The following is a 19,823-nucleotide window of genomic DNA, read 5'->3' on the forward strand; positions in this document are numbered from 1 at the left end:
GCTGCAGTTCAGTAACTGCAATCCCATGTTTTGCTATGTCCTTGCAGGTGGAACAAGAGTGCTCACAGGGAACAAACTGAAGGCAACATACTGAGAATGACAACTGTCACATCAAAACCAGGAAATGCTTTAAAAACTTCCACAGTCCAGGAGTTCAGTATTTGTCTAATACATTAATGATGTACCTTAGTGCTGGGTACCTATTTGCTGAGCTATTTCATTAAAAATAATTTCACCAAACTAAACTCCTGAAGAGATTATAAAATTGGTCATTTAGGGGAAAGCAAGTTAATAGATTACACTAAAAAAACTGAAACATCATCTCAGTATTTCAGTGTTTATATGATTCTGCTCTTCTGACATTGTTAGCTGATTGTCTACAATCCTAAAAACTCGTCAAGCAGAGAAAACACACACATTGTTCATCATTTAACTTTGAAAAAGGTTATTTTTGAAGCAGTAGTTTATGATTTGTGGGAAAATTGCTCACCACCAGGGTCAGACATTCAGTGGAGGATCTGCAGCTACTGGAAATCAGTGCAGCCTCACTGCCTTCAGCTCCCTCAGCCTATGGCAGCTGAACTGAATCAGCTGCTGGAGGATTCCAATATTAGGCTTTAAAGCACGATGTTTATGAGGGTGGAGAAGGTTTGAAGGAGTAAGAGTGTAAAAACTGATCTCTGTGAATGAAGTTTCCCCCCACATCTACAATATGTAGCTGAGGTAGATATTTGCAAACTTTGGCAGTTTGGGCAGGAAAATGAGACTCTGACACATTGTAATTCTAACACATCCCCTAATTATACCTGCGAGAGCACACAGACTCCAGATTTCCCAGCAGGAACTCAGGGAAGAACCCTGAGTCATGCTTTTGAGCAATGCTAACAAACTGGTGCCACAGGAGCTAATTAAGAGTTTCAGTCACATGTGCAATACTCAACTGTCAAGAGTTTGGCTTGCTGAATGCATATGTAAAAATCGCGCTGTGACCATCTGTAACTGCTTTAAGGAGGGAAAATTTCCACACAAAAACAGGAGTGTGGTTAATGCCAGAATGAACTAACTGGAAAACACGTTTCCAAAGCCAGGGTTTTGCTATTTATCACAGCCAAACCATTTCTTTCCCCCTGTAGTGCGATAGCCTCATGTGGAAACTTCTATTTTCAAGCTGTGAAAACAGAAATAGATTTTATACTTTGCTTTTACCAGAGTCAGACCTGAACAACGTTACTACACAAGCAGATGTAAATGAGCATGGAATTTGAATTTTCTCAATGCACCATAGCTTGACAGGTATTTAGGGGGCTCTCTGCCTCACAGGGAGAGCAGCACAACTTCACTCATGGCTGTGAAGATTTTCCCCAGGCAGAGCAAGCTCAGAGCTGCAGCCACAGGTCTGGGCTGAGGACACACTATGGGATGCACTTGGGTAGCACAGCTGGGGCACACACAGCCCAGCAGCTGAGAGCCAGAGGAGAGGAGCACAGCCCAAATCCTGCTCCTGCCCACTCCTCATCACAAGGCAACAAGGCATTGACACTTGAAGAATCCTATGAAAAGAAAATACACTTCTTTCAAAACGAGAAGAAAACCTTTCTGTATTTTATTTCTGATTTGCTGAAGCTGTGGAAGAATGTTCTAGCCTTCTTTATACCCATGAGTGCCTGGCTAGACCCTTAATTGGTTAAAAACATCATGCCACCTACAGATAGCAAGGGCTGAGTTGCAGAACATATCACTGGTGGTTTTGCCACAGAGCACAGGCAGGCAGAGTTAATAGGAAGCTTCAGGTCAGTGTGGTGCCAAGCCTGCACCTCCTGCCATTGCAGAGTCTGTCACATGGTAAAAGTGTCTCTATCAACCCATCAATATGATTTTGATGAATGGTCCTCTGGCTACACAGAAGTAGCAAATATTTATGAGTATCCTTGAGCTTGTAATGATAGATCAAAATACATTATCTGCCCTTCTCTTGAGCACTCACATCTCCTGTTCTTACTGGATATTGACAAAAAAAGTATGTAAGTAAAATATAAATGAACCCTTCAAAAGGCCATACCTCACTGCATGTTTTCTTCTTCACCATTTAAGCACAATATTCTAAAATCAGAAGTTTTTCCCTGGCACATGTCATGGGAAGCTGTGCCCTCCTGGTGCACCATGCCCCACACCAGAAGCACACACACAGAGCTCTCTCCCTTAACCACGGGCAATGCCACAACACAACTTTTTCACCCAGCACTTGCTCTTCCTTTCTCCCTGCTGAGAGCTTCAGGCAGCTCTCCACCTGGCCTGCTACTGTGAGAACAGAAACACAGAGGAGAAGGAATGTTTTCACTTGGCAATTGACAGCTTTCCTTCTTATGGGGAATATGAAAATTTATATTCCCTGCTCTACGCATGGCAGAAAGAAGAGAGGGACACACAAGAGGGTCTCTGTCAGGGAGCTCTCATCCCAGGCAGCAGTAAAGAAGAATTTACACAAAAAATTACAAGACTGGGAAAGAAAAAAGGGAAAGGACAGAGAAAGGAATTACAACAAAATCTGAAGGGAGAACAAATGGAAAAAAAAGCCCTACTTGGTAAAAGGAGATAAAAAGGCACAAGGGTGCCTCAGTCTTGAGATGAGACAATCAAAAAATTATACAGGAGGAGAAAGAATAAAACTCCATTACTGCCACTGCAGTGACCTGCAGTAAAACCCAGCTGACCTGCCAAATGAGAAAATAGAAGTTCTCCATTACCTACTGACCTTGAAAAATGCAAGAGTACCTGAACCATAATCCTTCAATATGACCCCCAAAGCATTTCAAGTCCTTGGTTAGACTTTTGTTAAAACTTGACAGGCATCAAAACAAGAACAGAGCCTCAAGAACAGGTACCTGTGCACCTACTTTCTAGGTGGCCACTGCAACTCTGTTTCAGAGCATAATTATCTTGGCAGGAAATTCTAATGAGAACTATGACTTTGAAATCTCTTTGGTAATTTTTAGCACCCAATGAGTGGTGAAACTCACAATAAATTGATATTCTGTCAGCTACCTTTGCTGCTTCCTGGCAACTTCACTTCATACCTGAAGAGAAGATTCCACCACAGTAACATTTAACAAGCAAGTAACTGACATTTAGCTGTGAGAAAAATAGGGCTATGAAACAAAAAGCCTGCAGGATATTCTAGGGTCCTGGACCAGAGAGAAAGTTTTGCTTAGCTTCAGGCAGAAAAAGTGGAAAAGAATAAAAGGATAGAAGTCCAAGGGAATAATCTCTAAGTTGCTTATAAAATCATGAAAGAATGAATACATACCTCACTGACCAAGCAAATGGCATACGGTATTTCCCCAGCTTGCTGCAGAACTGTTTATTGGATTTTAACACTTTTTGTGCACACTGCAAAAAAGGAAATGTGAATTATTTCATCAGTATCATTCCAACATCTTAAATGCTGCACAAAGTACTTTCAAGCTGAAGAGGCTACAGTGTCCCTAAAATAATCTGGCCTGATACTGTTCATAACAAAAGGTTCTGGGGGGGACAGCAGAGACATCATAAGATGAATATGATGCTGCTGACAAATTAAACCCTGTCACCACTCCTTTATTCAGAACTGCATTAAAGGTGTTATTCTTTCTGTAATTACCCAAGGCAGGTGCAGCACCTGCTCTCAGAGACAGAGAGGTGCCTATCCCAACTTTGCTCCTGTACAAAATTCTGTATTCATAATTTCTAAAACACTGCTGAAAGAGAACATCCCTGAAGTAAGGCATAACCAGCACAGGAATGCACCACGGATGGATTTGCAAGTTGCAGACAAAATGGAGCTTCTTTCATCCAGCCAGTGGAACTTGCACATTTGTCTTCTGAAGCGTGAGGCTCCTGGGAGCTTGTCCTGCTCAGCAGCCACAGACTGCTGAGATGTGTCAGCACGATTTGCAATGCCTTCAGCTTCCAGCAGGCTGAAGCTTACAGAGCAGGAAAGGATGTTCCTGTTACATTACCTTAAAAGAATCAGGATTCTTAATGTAAGGTTCGGCACTGCTGGCAATGTTTCCTGTAAGCACCTTTTCTATTTTTGCCACCAGTACAATCTCAGAGTGAGGATTACTTATGGAGAAAAGAGCCTGTGGATAAAAGGAAGAACAGTTCAAAAGTATACAGCACTACTGGAGAAAGGAAATACTGCCAGTGCTCTCTGTTGATGGAAATAGTAACAAACCAAACCCAGAAAGGATTATTAAGGATCATTATCTCTACTTATTCAACACAGCCAGATGGAAAAGAAAATTTTTGTGCTAGTGCTGGTCAGCGTGTGCACATGCAGCACCTTGCAAACAGACTGACTCAAGTCAAAAACCAGTGTGACCATGTTAGTATGGCCTAACCCAACTGCTCCTCTTGGGCAGCACCTAAAAGCTGGCCTGAGTCACTCATTCCTCAGGGGAATGTTGGAGGAGCAAAGGTAACACTGCTGTTTCTGCCAACAGCTTATGGCAACAGCAAGAATGTGGAAGCACTTTGAGATTACTGCAGCATCTAGGTTTTGCTTTGAGTTGTGATTTTGTTTGGCTGGTTGGGAGAGGTCAGCAAATGGATCCAAAGAGCACAGGAAATACAGATGCTTTCTCTAAATAACAGACACTAACTTTTATCAGTTTTGGTTGCAAATGGTCTATACAGGGAGCTCAGAAAGCAAGTGGCTCTATACAACTGACACACAAAAGAGAATAAACAACAACATAGCATGCAAAAGTTCTCCACTGAAAAAGAACACTAGTGAACTAAAATAGGGACATGAGTCACTAAGCCATGCAAGTCACATGTGGAATACCTGTTTGGGGTATTTCAGCCACTCTTCTGGGAACCCTTTGACCTGTGGTTCTTCCATTTCATTTGAGTCAATATTTTCAACTGCACCATTTTCTAATGGACTCGAGGAACCTGAAATCATCTGTCTAACCAGAGTGTGGTTCAAATCCACATGGAAATCAGCAGAAATCTTCCTGCCATCCCTGATGTCATATAGTGCCACACTCACAAAGAAAGGCTCTACCTGGAGAAAAAACCAGAAAGATAATACAGTGATAACTGAGAGGACGGAGGTAAAGTCTATCTTTTAATGGCTTTCTGAAACTAGAAAGAAAGTAAACAAATATTATTTACAAGTTATGAGATACATTAAAAACACATGCTTGCACACACCCCAGATTAGCTTCCAACCATGTGAGTTTAGGGGCCTTTAAAGAAAGCTTGTTAACAGCATGCCAGAAGAGGAACTGACAGCTTAGAAACTCACAGAATCAAAACCAAATAGATAACTAATTATTAGAGTAAATTAATAAAGCCTCAGAAAACACACTGCGGAATTTTTAAAATGTACATTGAGAGTTATTATAAAAGGGGGAAAAGTGAGTGTGGGCTTTCCAGGGACTGTCAGAAATGCAACAGAAAGATGAAAAATGTAAGGGGACAGAAAATGTTTACTGGTACAAACACAAAAGCGTGGGTGTATTATTCTGTGGGAAACACATGTTCCATTTTGCTGGGAAACCAAGAGCATTCAAACCACTCTGACAGTGCCCACTTATCCTATGGCAGAGTACCAGGGAATTCAGTCCTGTGACTGAAAGTAACCCCCAAAGACCATCCTTCGTTCTGATGGAATAAATCAGCCTCAGCATAACACCACCTGAACTGCCCCCAAATCAGAACCTTAAAACTGTGCAGATAAAGAGCAGTGCATAGCAGGTATGATGTCCTTTGCCTTTTCAGCCTCTGCAGTTGCAGAGAATATTGCATGCCCTTGGTGCAGTTATCATGACTTTATTTAAACAGTTATTCCAGTGTCCAAAAAAAGATATTGATTACATCATGCTAAATTTGCACTCACTGTAGAGGTCATCTTCAAATGAAAAACAAATCAACAAACAAAATCAATGTCTCATATGTAATATATGAAAGTGGAGTTGCTGGGACACTGATGTCTCATAACTTTCCTGCTTCAGAGCAGAACTAACTAAAAGCTATAGACTGACATCTACGTCTCAATTTTCCCGGCCCTTTTTTTTTACAGTAAGAATAAGCAAAATTTTCTGGTTTGTCCTGGTTTTAGCTGGATTTTTCCACTAGATGAAACATCCTGTCCTTTCTATTTTGCCTTCTCTCCTGTAACTTTATCTGCTTGGTTCCTTGTCTCTCCCTGAAAAACAACAAAAAAACCCCAGTGCACCAGCAACTGATATTCAGTTACCTCCCTACATAGGTCTTGGCAGTTTAAACTTGCTCTTCTTGTAGCAATTGTTAAGAATCCTCAAGGTTCGAAACATTTTTAATCCTTCACTAAACTGTAGCTAAAAGTCTGCAATGTAAATCAGCTTTAGAATATCTATTGAAAAGTTAATCAGTTTTGTTATTCAGTCCAAAAGGAGCAGTATGCATGTATAATACAGCTTTTCTTTCACTCCTCTTTCCAAACTAACAAATGTACAAAAATATAAAAACTCAACGAACCAACCAAAAAAAATCACAGAGAAATAAGAAAAGCTTACGTTGGTTAAGGGATCATTTTCATTTTCAGTAACACAGGCCTGGAGATTCAGACTGAGGGATTTGCAGGTAATCAGGATCCTCTTTGCAGGCTTTTCTTCAAATGGCTTTATCACTGAGTTTGTCCCTGGAAACTCCTTTTTCTGAGGATTGAATGCCTGAAATAAGTAGGGCAATTTGTTACATATAGGAAAAAGCATCATATTCCAAAACTAAGTAAGCTTTTTAAAGGTCTTTGCAATCCCTGAAACACCTGAAAACCTCAAAAGTCACCACTGGTGTCTTCATATTATTATAGTAAATGAGTGTTATTCCTAATTTGTAGATTAGGAAGCAAATCAAAAAGACTGGCTGAGGATATATATAATGTCAGAGGCAGAATTAGGGATTCAAATTAGGTTTCCTATAATTTTAGGAACTTTTTTCTTGTTTACTTACTGTTTCTAAAACTTTCGCTTTTAATTTCCTCATATGGATTAAAAACCCTCACATTTTCAGATTAACAGCACATTTTAGACTGAGATTCCAGGCATTCCCCTCTTTTCCCAGTGGTATATACTTAGACATCACATCATTATTTCAATTTGCTTAATACTTTGAAAAAAGCTCTTATAGTTGATTGATATCAGGCTCAAGTTTAAATATACACTGATCTCAATGTTACTTAAGCCTTCTTTTTAACTAAAATAAAATTTCCATTTAAATCACATTCAGTGCAAGAAATAACTGTCTTTGATTCCTGACATGGATTGTTAAACTTTGCTTTAATGCTCGTGTCAAACTAATTCAGAGCTTAGCTCAGCTGGACTGGATGACCTCCAGAGGTCACTGCCATCCTCAGTCATTCTGCAGCCAAAGTGGAGATTCTGTACAGAAATCTGTGTGCACTACAGATACCTCCCCTCCCTGCTCACTGCTGAAGCCTTGGGTATACACACTTGCTTGTTAAAGTGCAACCCATTCTGCTGGCTCAGCCAACCCAGTTAGCTCGTGTCACCTGTATTTTAAAATTTCTAAGAATTAAAAAAAAAATTAAATATTGCTCACTGCTATATCAGGATCCAAAGAGAACAGGTTCAGGCGCTCTGTATTTCGAGAGGCTTTCACTGTTTCTTCTGTTTCTGTGATGTACTGTGGTGACAGATAATAAATTAGTTTTCTGCACAAGAACAAAAATCCATAGAGTTGTTAGACTTCTAAATGAGTGATCAATGTTTCACTCCCAACATTTTCCACTTCTGCAGCATTTATCCCCAAGCACCTCCAAGCACTCTCTGCTTGTGAAGCAGGGCTTTTCAGGCCATGATATACTGCTAAGGAATCCTAAAATACATCAATTAAGGAATTCAAGTTTTTGTATGTCCATATATGCTATCCATTGAGGAAGATGTCAGATCTCTGCACCAAAATCAGTTTAGAGATTCTCAAGCTGAGGGAAATAAAATCCCACAGAAAAACACCTGTGCCAGGGGAGGGCAGAAAGGAGAGCAGCAAATGCCACTCAGCCTCACAGGCAGAGCAGACACACAGACTGCAGTGTCACCCAAAGGGAAGGCTGGGAGTCCTCTCCCATTCACCCTCTGCCACAGGGAGGATCACACACAAACACTTCTTTTCTGACAGACAAATGCTTAAGTTAATAGCAAACTCTTTGACGAAACCAGCTTCACCTTCTGAAGCTACCTGGTGCTTTCCTACCCTACCTTCTAAAAGTTTATCCTTATGCCTAATTGCAAAAACCTTTTTCCTTGCTAGTTAAGTCCATTTATTCAATATGTAAAGTAAGCCCTACACATTCCCTTCCCCTTAAAGAGCCCTTGGGATATTTCAATTGCTCAATTCTTTCAGTCTTTCTCTGCACTTTGATTTTCCCTAACTTTTAATTTTTTTAATTTTTTTTTTAATCTCTGAAATATTAAAAGAGTATCCATCTTTTCTGGTTGCCTAGGACTGAACAAAACCCTTAGATGAGATGGCACGGGATATTCTCTTGTTCAGGTCCCATTCAGTGCTTCATGTCTCCCACAGCATGATGATATTGCCAGTACATTAAGTAACAAACAGCAGCCCAGCCAGACCAAGAGCTCTGTGCTCACTTCCTAACATTCACTGCCTGTGGCCTGACCTGCAGGAGCAGGTCCAGATGTGGCTCTGGCAGACTGGTTTAGATAGAGATGGGATCAGGATGTTTATCTGCCATGGACTAGGGAAAGGCCACAGACCACTGCTGCAGCCAGGCCTGTAGAGCCAAGGTGGGGGAACAGGAATTATCCACATAAAGGGCAAAAAGAGCATCACAAAACAAGATGACCTTCTCCTACAGCCTTGCAGGCATCAGTGGTCTTTGAGATATCTGCATCAACTAAGCCATTAGAAAGAATCTATCCACAGACAAGATGATCAGACACTTCTGCTGCCCTTAATACATAAACTCAGACACATTTTATTTGGTTGGTTGTTTTGTTTTTATTTTGTTCAGTGATTTGATATTTTTTGCTTTCTCGCATTCTAGGTGATCACTTCACATATGTTAATATGACCTACAGTAAAATTCTGCCCCCAATTGCATGGATAGCTTTCAGTTCAAATCTGTGTAATATCCTCAAAAACATTTGGCTCTGTAGACAGATAGCATCTCCCTGGCAGAACACTACAAACAGATTTTGCATTCATTTAAGAGAAAGCAGTGAAGCATTGCCAATCTAGCTTTTCATTAAAAAGCTTCTTAGCACCATATACAATTATCTCATCCACATGAAGCAGTTTATGAGCTCCAGAGGACAAAATGCCTCCCCTGGTAGCACATGCATCTTTCAATGAAGTTACAGAAGGCAATGAGCAGTTCAAAGCTCACTTCCTTGCCAGTCACACAGGAAATCTTGGCTCTCCAAGGGCTACATTCTACTGAAATGCAATTCAGATGAGCAAATATTCCACACACAACTGAGGGGACCAGACTCTTACTGAATTTACAGGTCTAAATCAACGTAGTCTGTGGAACACCTACTCTCTTTGCATATGATGGAGATTTTTGCACTTAAACAAACAGATGAGTTACTCAGAAAGAATATTATTCCTGTCACTTGTGTCACTAACAATTGTAATAGACTGTGCTATATTTTTCAACCTTTCAAAATATTAATGATCAGCTATTGGCAGGCATTTTTCACTTAGGAAGCTGTTTCCACTAGACTTGTAAAGAAAAACGTAACATCCATTACTTTTGCGAAGTCTGGGTGCAAGGAGTTCTCTGAAGAATCTGCATCTTCTTGAGAGCAATCATAATTCACTGAAACTTCTGCAGGGTCTTGAAGAGAAAAAAAATACCCACAAAAAGGTCTTATTATTCTTGCTAGTACCATAGGGTTTAAAAGATAAAAGCCTGTATTTCCCTGTTATTTCTTCTATTCCCATCAGACTCATCATGGCTCCAAATGGAAGCGATGCTTGTGTAAACCCCTTTTCTCCTCAACCTCATCTCTCACTGCTGCTCACTCTTAGTCTATTTAAGCTTCCAAACAACAGGCCTGACTAGTCAGTGAAACATCCAACACATTCACCCATGACAAATGTTCACACTCATGACAAATTCACATTTTCATCTCAGTCTCTTCTGATGCAACACCAAGGGTTTATGTCAACCAAAAGGTTTTGAATTCCCAGTAAAGGGAGCATTGAGTGAGGCAGGCAGGACCTTACCCACTCTTTGGGAAAGGGAGGGATGCAGTCTGGACTCCATGAGCTGCAAACCTATGGATCCAGGGAACAGCACTGAACACAAGCCCTGTGCTTTACTCAGCTCACCAGGGAGTGCTCTGTTCTCAGCCCCGTGTGAAAGAAGCCATTACAGTCACTTAGGGCTCTTCTTGCCAAGAAAGCCTCATGTCTTTTGACAAGTTAACTCTATAGCACATTCCTGTTACTTGTTATCAGCTTTTTTACCAGTAGAGACTTCTGTTTTCTGTTAGCCTGTGTTTTTGACCTTTTATGCACATATTTCTTCCTGTTTCATTAATATCCCTTATGGGTGGGATTTTCAAAAGTACTCCTCTGATTCTGAAGTGCAAGTCTCTTGTGCCTCCAAATTCTAAAAACATCTCTGTCTATAGGAAGAGTATCCTGTCCTTCCAAAATTAGAACTTCTTATAAACATCAGGCTAAGAGTTCAATGACCTCTGAACATCCCTAAGATTCAGATGCATGTGGATTCAAAACTTTGACTCCGCTCAGAGCACATGCATTTTACAACTGTATTAAGGTTTCAAGTGTTTTCAGCCTTAGAATTTCAGCTGGAGTTCATCCAAACTATATGTGGATTTATTATGTGGAGGAATGAGTTACTGCCACATGAAGACTGCAGTGTAACAGAGCATCCAATTCTTTCTTCCACATTGAGAGAATAATATGCAAGCTCAAAAAAGTAAGAAGCAAAAGTCAATAAGCTTTCAGAGAAAGAGCCATATACCACAGCTGTTTTTTTTTTTTTTTAATTATTAGCTCCAGATTTCTAAAGAAAGCAAAATGTTGGAAAAGGAACTGATCAAACCACTCCAGAACAAAACTTTCTTAAGCCTTCAGAGTTCCAGGACAGTAAAACACAAAGTACCAGCAAGATTACTGACAGAGAGGACTAAATTTAAAAAGAGCTGCATATGCAAAGTGGAGCCACGTTGCTCCTGCTGACTTTGTGGGAACAGCTTTACCTCCCCTCCAGCCATTTGAAAATGATCTGAGGGGAGTTAGCTGACATTGTTCAGGGATTGCCAAGACTGGTGCTGCTTCCTCAGAAATCAATAGGTACAGAATCCATTACAAACTCAGGCAGTTAAAATGATTAAATACTGATTGAAGGTTCCACTTTTTTTCACTTGTTTAAAAAACTCCCAGCAATACAAGAGATTTTTCACTCTTACCAAGTCTCAGATCAGTGAGATCTGCACTCTTTCTCTCCTGAATAGTTCCCTCTGGATTTATTTGCAGGATTTTGTTGAGAGTAAAAATCCAGTCATCCATATCCTGCTCATTTTCAGCTGCCAGCACAAAGTATGTGAGGTCATTCATTTTCAACTCAAAGGCATGTTTTCTAAGCCTGTTATTCTGTTGGAACAAAAGGAAAATTAAAATAAACACTAGAACTAATACAAAAAGGTACCAAAAAAGACACCCATGAGATGGACTTGTATATGGCCACTCCTGAAAAATGACATTTAAGCAAACTTCAGTGGCTTTAAAGAAAATTCAAATAGTGTGGTATTAACACAAATTTCTGTCACTTTGCGCATTTAAGAGCTTCTGTGGCCAAACATATGTGCTATATTTGGCCACAGAAATCTAAGATGGACAATAGTTCAGAAGGGAATACCTCCCATGTGGAACAATCAAAGACCTCTGGTCACAAAGTGCAGCACTGCTGCATGAGTTGGAGTGGTCTGGAGAGAACAGCTCTAAAAAAACAAGCCTCTTACACTTGACCAGCACACGAGGCACCCAAAAAGATAAATCAAAGTATTGCTAAGCCATATAAATATTTGAGGGAGAGTGGGAACAGGACTTTCCAGAAGATTGCAACAGGGCAAATTCCTGCACAGTAACTATTACAATGGGTACTTCCCACATCTACTTTTGTTTTGGAAGGATTTTAAAAACAACTTAGGGGATTTCAACAGTTTTTCACAAAGGCAAAGGTGAGGTATAGTGCTGGTCATTCGTTGCAATGCTATAATTTTCAAGTACAAAATAAGAACAAATGCCCAGTACACTGGGAATAGATTGAGTTCTGAGAGCTGCTCTCTGTCACCAGATTTTACCTGCAGGAGACAATAAGTCTATCAATTTTTGTCATAAGAATTAACAAGTACTTAGCTACCAAAACCGCTCAAAATTAAACAAAGTGATGGTCTCTAACATAATGTGCTTCATTTCTCAAATTTACCCAATTAGTGAGGCACATATCTCTTAGCTTAAGGAAGCAGTTGCATTACTTTTCTCTCCTCCTTGCTTGTTTCTGAGAGCACAGTAATGCATTCTACTCCCCTCTCGTTTCGCTGAACTTTTAAAGCTGACTGATGATGGACATCAGTGCCACCATTTTGATTTCAATATTCCAGAAGATTGCCATCACTGTTGACAGATTTAACCTTGGGGTGATGCCAACAAATGAAAAAGAAAAAATTATCCACTCGGTAACTGATCATTTCACTTCATTTTTTCTTCCTTAACATTCTCAAATAGAATCACAGTGATCTCCTGTAGTTCTGCATACTGTAAGTATTTTTCTGCACAGTTCTATATGAACAAGTTATTAAGAGGTTTCTAAGCCAGATGGTGAGATGACACTGATTCTTTTATTTAAGAGGAACAGAGGCAAAATCTGATACTGATTAGCAGAGGAGGATGCAAACCCAGGACATTGAGAAGCAAGTTCCATGAAGAATTTTTTCCAGGAGCAGAGATAATTTAGAAGATTCCTACCCAATCTGTTGCTAATCACTTGCTCCAGTTCTTATATTACATGTCATGACCCAGATCAGGAATCACTTAAGACTGAACTACTTCTTCTGGAGCTACTTGGGTCAATGGGGTCAGACAAATCTTGGCTTTTCAAACTGACTTGGGATTCTCTGTGTGTATGCATGTGCACGTGTGCTAGTTTTTAGTTCTGCTACTGGAAATTCTCTTGATAGGAAATAATTTTCCTTTCAAGTACTTTATGGAGGTGAATATTCTTTTAGGGTTATAAATTTTAGTTCATCAAATTCAGAGTAAGAATAGGCTTGGGTTTTGTAGCACTGGTTCTTGGGTGTTCAGTATTTACCCTGATCCTAAAATCATTCCTTTCCTCCAATCATACATTCAAACTAATGTAAAACAAGGACTAAAATTTCACTAAAACCCGTTACACATATATAAAATTATATAAGAGCTTGACCAAGAGCTGAAAGTTGAAAAAAGCTATGCCAAGAGTCTTAGGTAGTGGCCATTTAAAACTTTTAAAGCCAGATGATTTGTAAAGCAGATTGTGCACACCAGTTTATGGATAATCAACAAGGAATAACGTTATGTTTCAATTTTACTTCAGATTAGACAAAAAACCATTTAAAATTAATGGATTTATTTTATATTTTATATATTTCCCCATATGAAATGGTCAAGATCTTTAAAACAGGTACTTAAACACAAGATGAATGCATTTATTGCCTATATTATGTAGTTCCCCTTACAGGCATGGCCAAGATCTTTAAATCAGGTGCTGAAAGACTATCAGACATTATCTAATACATCAATATATCTTGCATGCTGAACCTTAAAAACATCAGCAGGGCAGGAAAACTTCAATATCCACTTTTCCATCTGCACTTCAGACTTCTGGCAAACAGATGAGATCTACAGCAAAGTCTTTGTTTCAAATCTAAGGCCAGCTATTTTACCTTTCTGATCAGCTAACAGGAAAAAAAAACCAAGGTTCCATTTCTCAGTTTGGTTCTCTATAACTCCTTCCATATGGTATATGGACCTTGACTTCTAATCTTCAACACTTAATTTCAAGTTCAAAAATTTCTTCCAAAAATAAATATTACAAGATTCATAAAAGAGACTATGAATGAGCTATAAATGAAACATCAGGCTAAGTCTAATGCCTGCAGGGTCATTCTTCCAAAGTAACAGAATTGTTTTGGAAGCATTTTGTATTTTATCTGGAGATGATTTCTCTGGGATATTTTACTAGTTTTGGTATTCTATCTCAATCCAACAGGAGCTCAAAGTCATTCGTAGAGACTTAAATAATTTATAGCAGTATTAAAACTCATTAAATCACAATGTACATATCACATTTTTTCACTAAAAATTCAGTTTTACCCAACTCTTTCTCCACATTTGATGGTCTCTCTGTTTATGGCAACTCTAAGCCAGGTTTTGTTTTTCAGCCCTATGATTACAAGTCCATCACAGACTTTGACAGCTGATAGTATTGACCCTAGTACACCCTTGGCTAAGATTTAACTTCTTACTAGTGAAGATAGCTCAAATTTGTGAATCCCATACTAAATGTCAATCAAAATCTATCACATAAACTTGCATCTTGGGGTAGGCAAGAGAAGTATGGGACAGTAGTATCAACCAGTATGGGACAATCTGGAGGAACACTGTAGATGTAGAAAGCAGGTGTCAAAGGTTCAGGGGGAAGAAGATTTTCAAAGGCTTCTTGAGGTTTTTTTTTTTGTCAGAAGTTAGTCAAAAACAGCAGAAATCCTGCAGTCAAGGCATTTCTGCTATCTTGGAGTGTCATGAGAAACAACACAGCAGAAAGGGCACCCTCTGGAGTAGCATTAAACATGTACATAACAACACTCTACAAGGGGCTGGACTGGAGCTCTGGCTGAGACCCAGCTTACAAGAAAGCCCTTGTGCCAGCAGGAATTCCTAACCAGGATTTCTCCATAAGAATCTCCTCCATGGCTTCTGCTACACTTCCAACCACCTCAGCCTTGAGAATCTCTCAAGCCAATGGAACGACACTGGCAAACATCACTGTCCTACATGCATATCTCCATCCCCTTCTACCCTGTTTGGAAAAATAAACACCCTTCTGAACAGAATTGGGATAATGGCCATGGCCCACAGAGCTGGGGATTGTCAGCAAATACTTGTTCCCAGGGTGAATCACTGTGAACTGATTATTTTTCTTGCTCCAAAAGGGTTTAGAGGTGAACGAGACATCACAACCAAGAAAACCTTTTATTTATCAGGGATCTTCTCTTGTGTCACCTCTAAGGCTTCTTTCAAAGCAATCCTCAAATCAGCCCGCCTAGCACTGTTGCCAATATTTACTGGTTAAATAGTAAAACATGGATTAAATAAAAGGGATTTCCTTATTCAGTGACACATTGGGCTACATCAGTCAATAGTCACATAGCATGCAAGGAAACATCTTGTTTAGAATGGAACAAAAGAAAAAAGAAATATATTATGAGAATGAGAGGAAAGGAAGAACAAGATGGAAGATAAAAGCTAAGAACACAGTCTAAGGTAACAACAGGAAAAAAAAGGTTTGTTAGACATTTCTGGCAAACAAACAAAATTCTGTCCTACCTGATGTCATTAAGACTCCTAAAGTGGTGAGCTTCAAGGAGGTTCAGGATACAAGATTAATTTCACACTTGCCCAACAGGCAGTGTTTTGTAACCTGAATCTCTTTGCCCCATAAGTAAGCATAGTCTTAGTAAGCATGAGGTAAAATGTGACATCTCAGAAAATAATTTCAGTGAAACCCTTGCAAACATTCACAGCATTTTTTTTTCTCATGTTTGCCATGGAAAAAGAGTGTGTGCATGGTCTGCTCCCATAATTCAGCTGTGGTTTTTTGTCACTTGTCAGTCTGAGCATCTGCACCCCATTAAAGAGCAAAACCAGTGGTGCTTTCATTTCCTGAAACTGCTAATGAGACCATTAATCTGCTAATGAACATGTTCTTCCACTTGCCTTTTTAAATGCATCCTATACCCAAAACACTACAAAGAAATTAACTGGAACTTACCTGTACAACTCCTGTACAAGAATCCAAAAAAATACATCCCTTTGGCTCCTTTGATATTTTTTCATCTTTATAAAAATTCATAATATAGGAGTTATCCGACAACTGTGTCAGCTGGAAGTAACGCTTTTTGAATGACTGAAGTGGTGAGAAAGAAGAAGCATTAAAATTGTTGTACTGCAAATTATTTTCACAGGGTTTAAATAACAGGTAACAGGTAACTCCTGACCGCATTTCAATCACTATTTTGAAGACAAATGAAGTATTACTTTATTATCATTTAAAGCAGTGCAATCAAACCTGAGCTATAAACAGCTAAGTGACAATGACAAAAAGTGTGCCTCTGAGGGGAAAATAAATCCAAACAGAACAAAGAAAGAATAATGTTGTTTCCTTACCCGAACAGTAATGCTATTGTTTACAGTGCTGTTGAAATTCCCTTTATAAAGCCATCCAGACTTGTAAACTCCTGCTGCTAATCCTCCTCCTCCTCCACCACCACCTTTAGAAGATGAGTGAGATGTTGTGTCCTATATGGAAGACAAGGTTAAAATTACACAGACTTGTTTTCTGAATTCCAAGACAAAAACTGTAATGTGTGAATATCTGCTTGATGACAAATAATCACCCTTTCATTCCGTTTAAAATGTTATTAATAGTCCTCCCATACATTGGATGACATGAGACAAAGCTATTCCTCTAATTTCAGAGCTGTTTAAAATATGAAATATTTTATAGGAGATAATGACCCTCCATTATAATTCTTTATTTCATATTAAAGTAATAAATAACTTTCCCAGTAGGAAAAAAAACAACCCATGCCAAAACCAGGATACATACTTCATCCTTATCCACATCTTCATGATCAATTTCAAAGGAATGTGATGGTAGTTTCTCTGGTCTACATTCATTTCTGGGAAGGGGAGAAAAAGTTTTTATTTATTTATAAAAACAAATAATGTACCTGCTGTTTCAGGGAGGTAACCATACTGAGCTCCCATGGCAATGTCAGTTCACCTTCTGCTGTGATCCTATTGTCTCCTTTAGAATCACTACACTTTTCAAATACATGTGGCTTAGGAAAAAAGTATCTCTTTTTTCCCCCCCCCAATACTCTGAAGCTGTAACAGTTCTATATAAATTATAAAATACCAATTCTTGGTCTCTTTGCTGCTCTTCCACCACAATGGGCAACAAACCCAAAACAATTTCCAAAGAGATATCCCATTCAAGGCTGCCAGAGGAAGGAGACCGAGCTCTTCAATAGATTTCTTAACCAAGAACATTAGAACTTTCATCTTAAAGCTTCTACATCACTTCATGATTTCAAGATTTTTTTTTTCTATTCAATATGATGAGCACAGCCTTCAAGCAATTTTTCAAAATACACAGATGTCTTTTTGATGTGATGCCATCTAAGTTCTTTATTCTATATACTCAAACCCACAACTGAATATGAAAAAGCAAAGCACTTAAGCATTTGCTTAATTTTAAGCACATAAATAACTGTACTTAGGTTCAGAGTATTTCTCATGCTGCAGAATTAAACAGTAACAGCCAAATACACACAATAAAAATTCAAGGGTATTTTTAAATAGAAAAAAATTAGATTTTTCAGTGCCCCAAAAAATTCCAGTACTGTTTTCAAATTCCTAAAAATTACAAATCTCATCTTGAAAACCTCCAGTTATGATATGAAAATCTAAAAAAAGTTTTCATGCTAAAAGCGATTATTTATTAGGAAGACTGACTTCTTCAGAATTTAAAAAAAAAAAAACAACCAAACACAAATACCCAAAAAACAAAACAAACAAAACTTTGACCCTTTTCATTTTTTATTCATTCATACATAAATTACAGATAAGGAAGATCAGAGTAATGAGCAATACCCATGTCCTCTTCGATTTCTGCATTTCAAAACAAATGATGTGCCCATATCAACACAAAGGCACAGGGAACACAAGAGTGTTCATCCCCTCTTTGGTTTGTTCCAGTTTTGCAGTTTATTTACTGCAAACAACTGATCAATGTTTAGAATAAAAGGAACATTTACAGTCTACTGGCATTTTTGACATCTGTAAAGCTTTAATAGTCAGAATATTCGTGTTGGAAAACCATTGCAGGTTTTCCAATGAAACCAAGGGCAGCTGTTAAAAATTCTAACACAAACACAGGCTAAATCCCACCTTTTCCAAAAAAAGAGGCCCCAGACCTGAAATATCTGCCAAGTGTTCCAGGTTTCCTATAAACAGCAGCAAAAATTTTGCTAATGACCCTTTCTGTTCCCAGACAGGACAGCACAGCACACTAAACAACCCCTAACCTTTTCCCATCCATCCCCTTGCTTAAGAAGCAAGAACACACACGCACAAAGCATAAAACATGGTGTAAAAGAGGTAGTGAGAGCTTACAGAGAGGAATCTAAGGGGTTAGAGCTGAGAAAAACCTCCAAGGAGGAACACACTCAGAGAAAAACCAAAGCAATTGCTAAATATTTTGATTCTGTCATGCACATGGTGCTGAGCTCTGTGCTGGTGCCACACCAGCACTGCAGGCTGAGTACCTGGGGCAGGCAGTGAGTATTGAACATCACACAGCAATTGCTTTCTAATCAGAAAGGGTCAGCATCCAGAAAGAGAAACTCTGACAAAAATCTGCTCCACCATGCAGCCATTACTTGAGGTGTTGCACAACCCTGTGAGCCAGCACAGCATGGCCTCAAGCACACTCAGGCATGAAGTCCTTCAGTGCTGCTGAAAACTGCTGAGTCCCAACAATGCTTATTTCTACATGGAAAAGCACACAGGGAAGTTCAGCACACCCTCAGTGAATGGAATTGCTTTAGCCACAGTTAGAAGTGATACTGTAAATGATATTCCTTTCCCACGATGTAAAGCTAAACACTTAACACTCATCCAGTGTTCACCAACGCAATGACTTCCTATAAAGGGATTGATACAAGAATATGTTCAGATTTCTGGAAATATGACAGCAGGTTTCTTCAAATAAAAAAAAAAAAAACAGTAAAAAAGTGGACATCCAGAGCTATCAACAGTGAGATACAGAATAATGACCAGCACATAACAAGCCTCTTTATTTTCCTGAGAAGATTTAGTCTAAAACACCAAACTTTGTAACATGCATCAAACATGCAAATCAAGGTAGAAGAGGCTGGAAACAATATGAAATTAGGTGAATCTCAAACCAGATCTGTTAAAGGTGTGTTAAGCTCAAAAGCCAAAAGTTTCCAGCAAAAAACTGCAGACAACTCCTGCTATAACTTTGCATCTGAAACATCAAAAAGTGTGGCACCTAAACCTTCCTTTAGAGATACAAGATATAAGATTTCATGTCAGTACAATTCTCAGTACAACGTATGCGTTAGGAGGGGGAGAAACGTAAGATGCAAGACACCCTGGTATCCCCGGAGGATGAACCCATGAAAGCAAATCCCATTAAATTTTTTTAAAAATCCCACACTAAAATACCCTTCACAGAAGAGGATGTATGTAATCAGCTAAAATGTACTTTTGTGCATAGTAATGCACCCACATCTGTCCAATGCATATTTCATAAGAGTGAAGACATTTAAGGTTAAATGGAAAACTGCTGTGCTACAACCATTTTTCCTGAGCACTAAATGCATTAATTTTCTAAACCAATCAGCAGGCTGGGTACTTAAGAAAGGATGTGTTTATAATTTCTGATTAGCAAAACTGCTCTTAATGGCTTTTTGCACTACCATGTATGC

General features: G+C 39.0%; 1 protein-coding gene across 12 annotated transcripts in view; it reads right to left on the reverse strand.

Moving 5' to 3' along the window:
- DOCK10 (dedicator of cytokinesis 10) overlaps window positions 1–19,823 on the reverse strand; it is a 138,257-nt gene that overhangs the window by 50,961 nt on the left and 67,473 nt on the right. For all 12 annotated transcript variants that reach the window (XM_088170716.1, XM_088170714.1, XM_088170712.1 and 9 more), the window contains exons 5-14: window positions 16,913–16,985; window positions 16,471–16,602; window positions 16,076–16,210; window positions 11,454–11,637; window positions 9,762–9,847; window positions 7,588–7,671; window positions 6,543–6,698; window positions 4,826–5,047; window positions 3,996–4,118; window positions 3,305–3,387 (exon numbers count right to left, since the gene is read on the reverse strand). In XM_088170716.1, coding sequence (XP_088026842.1) covers window positions 3,305–3,387; window positions 3,996–4,118; window positions 4,826–5,047; window positions 6,543–6,698; window positions 7,588–7,671; window positions 9,762–9,847; window positions 11,454–11,637; window positions 16,076–16,210; window positions 16,471–16,602; window positions 16,913–16,985 — 1,278 coding nt within the window. The remainder of the gene's footprint in view (window positions 1–3,304; window positions 3,388–3,995; window positions 4,119–4,825; window positions 5,048–6,542; window positions 6,699–7,587; window positions 7,672–9,761; window positions 9,848–11,453; window positions 11,638–16,075; window positions 16,211–16,470; window positions 16,603–16,912; window positions 16,986–19,823) is intronic.

Source organism: Sturnus vulgaris, chromosome 10, assembly GCF_052056855.1.
Source record: "Sturnus vulgaris isolate bStuVul1 chromosome 10, bStuVul1.hap1, whole genome shotgun sequence".
In the NCBI taxonomy this organism is placed as follows: domain Eukaryota; kingdom Metazoa; phylum Chordata; class Aves; order Passeriformes; family Sturnidae; genus Sturnus; species Sturnus vulgaris.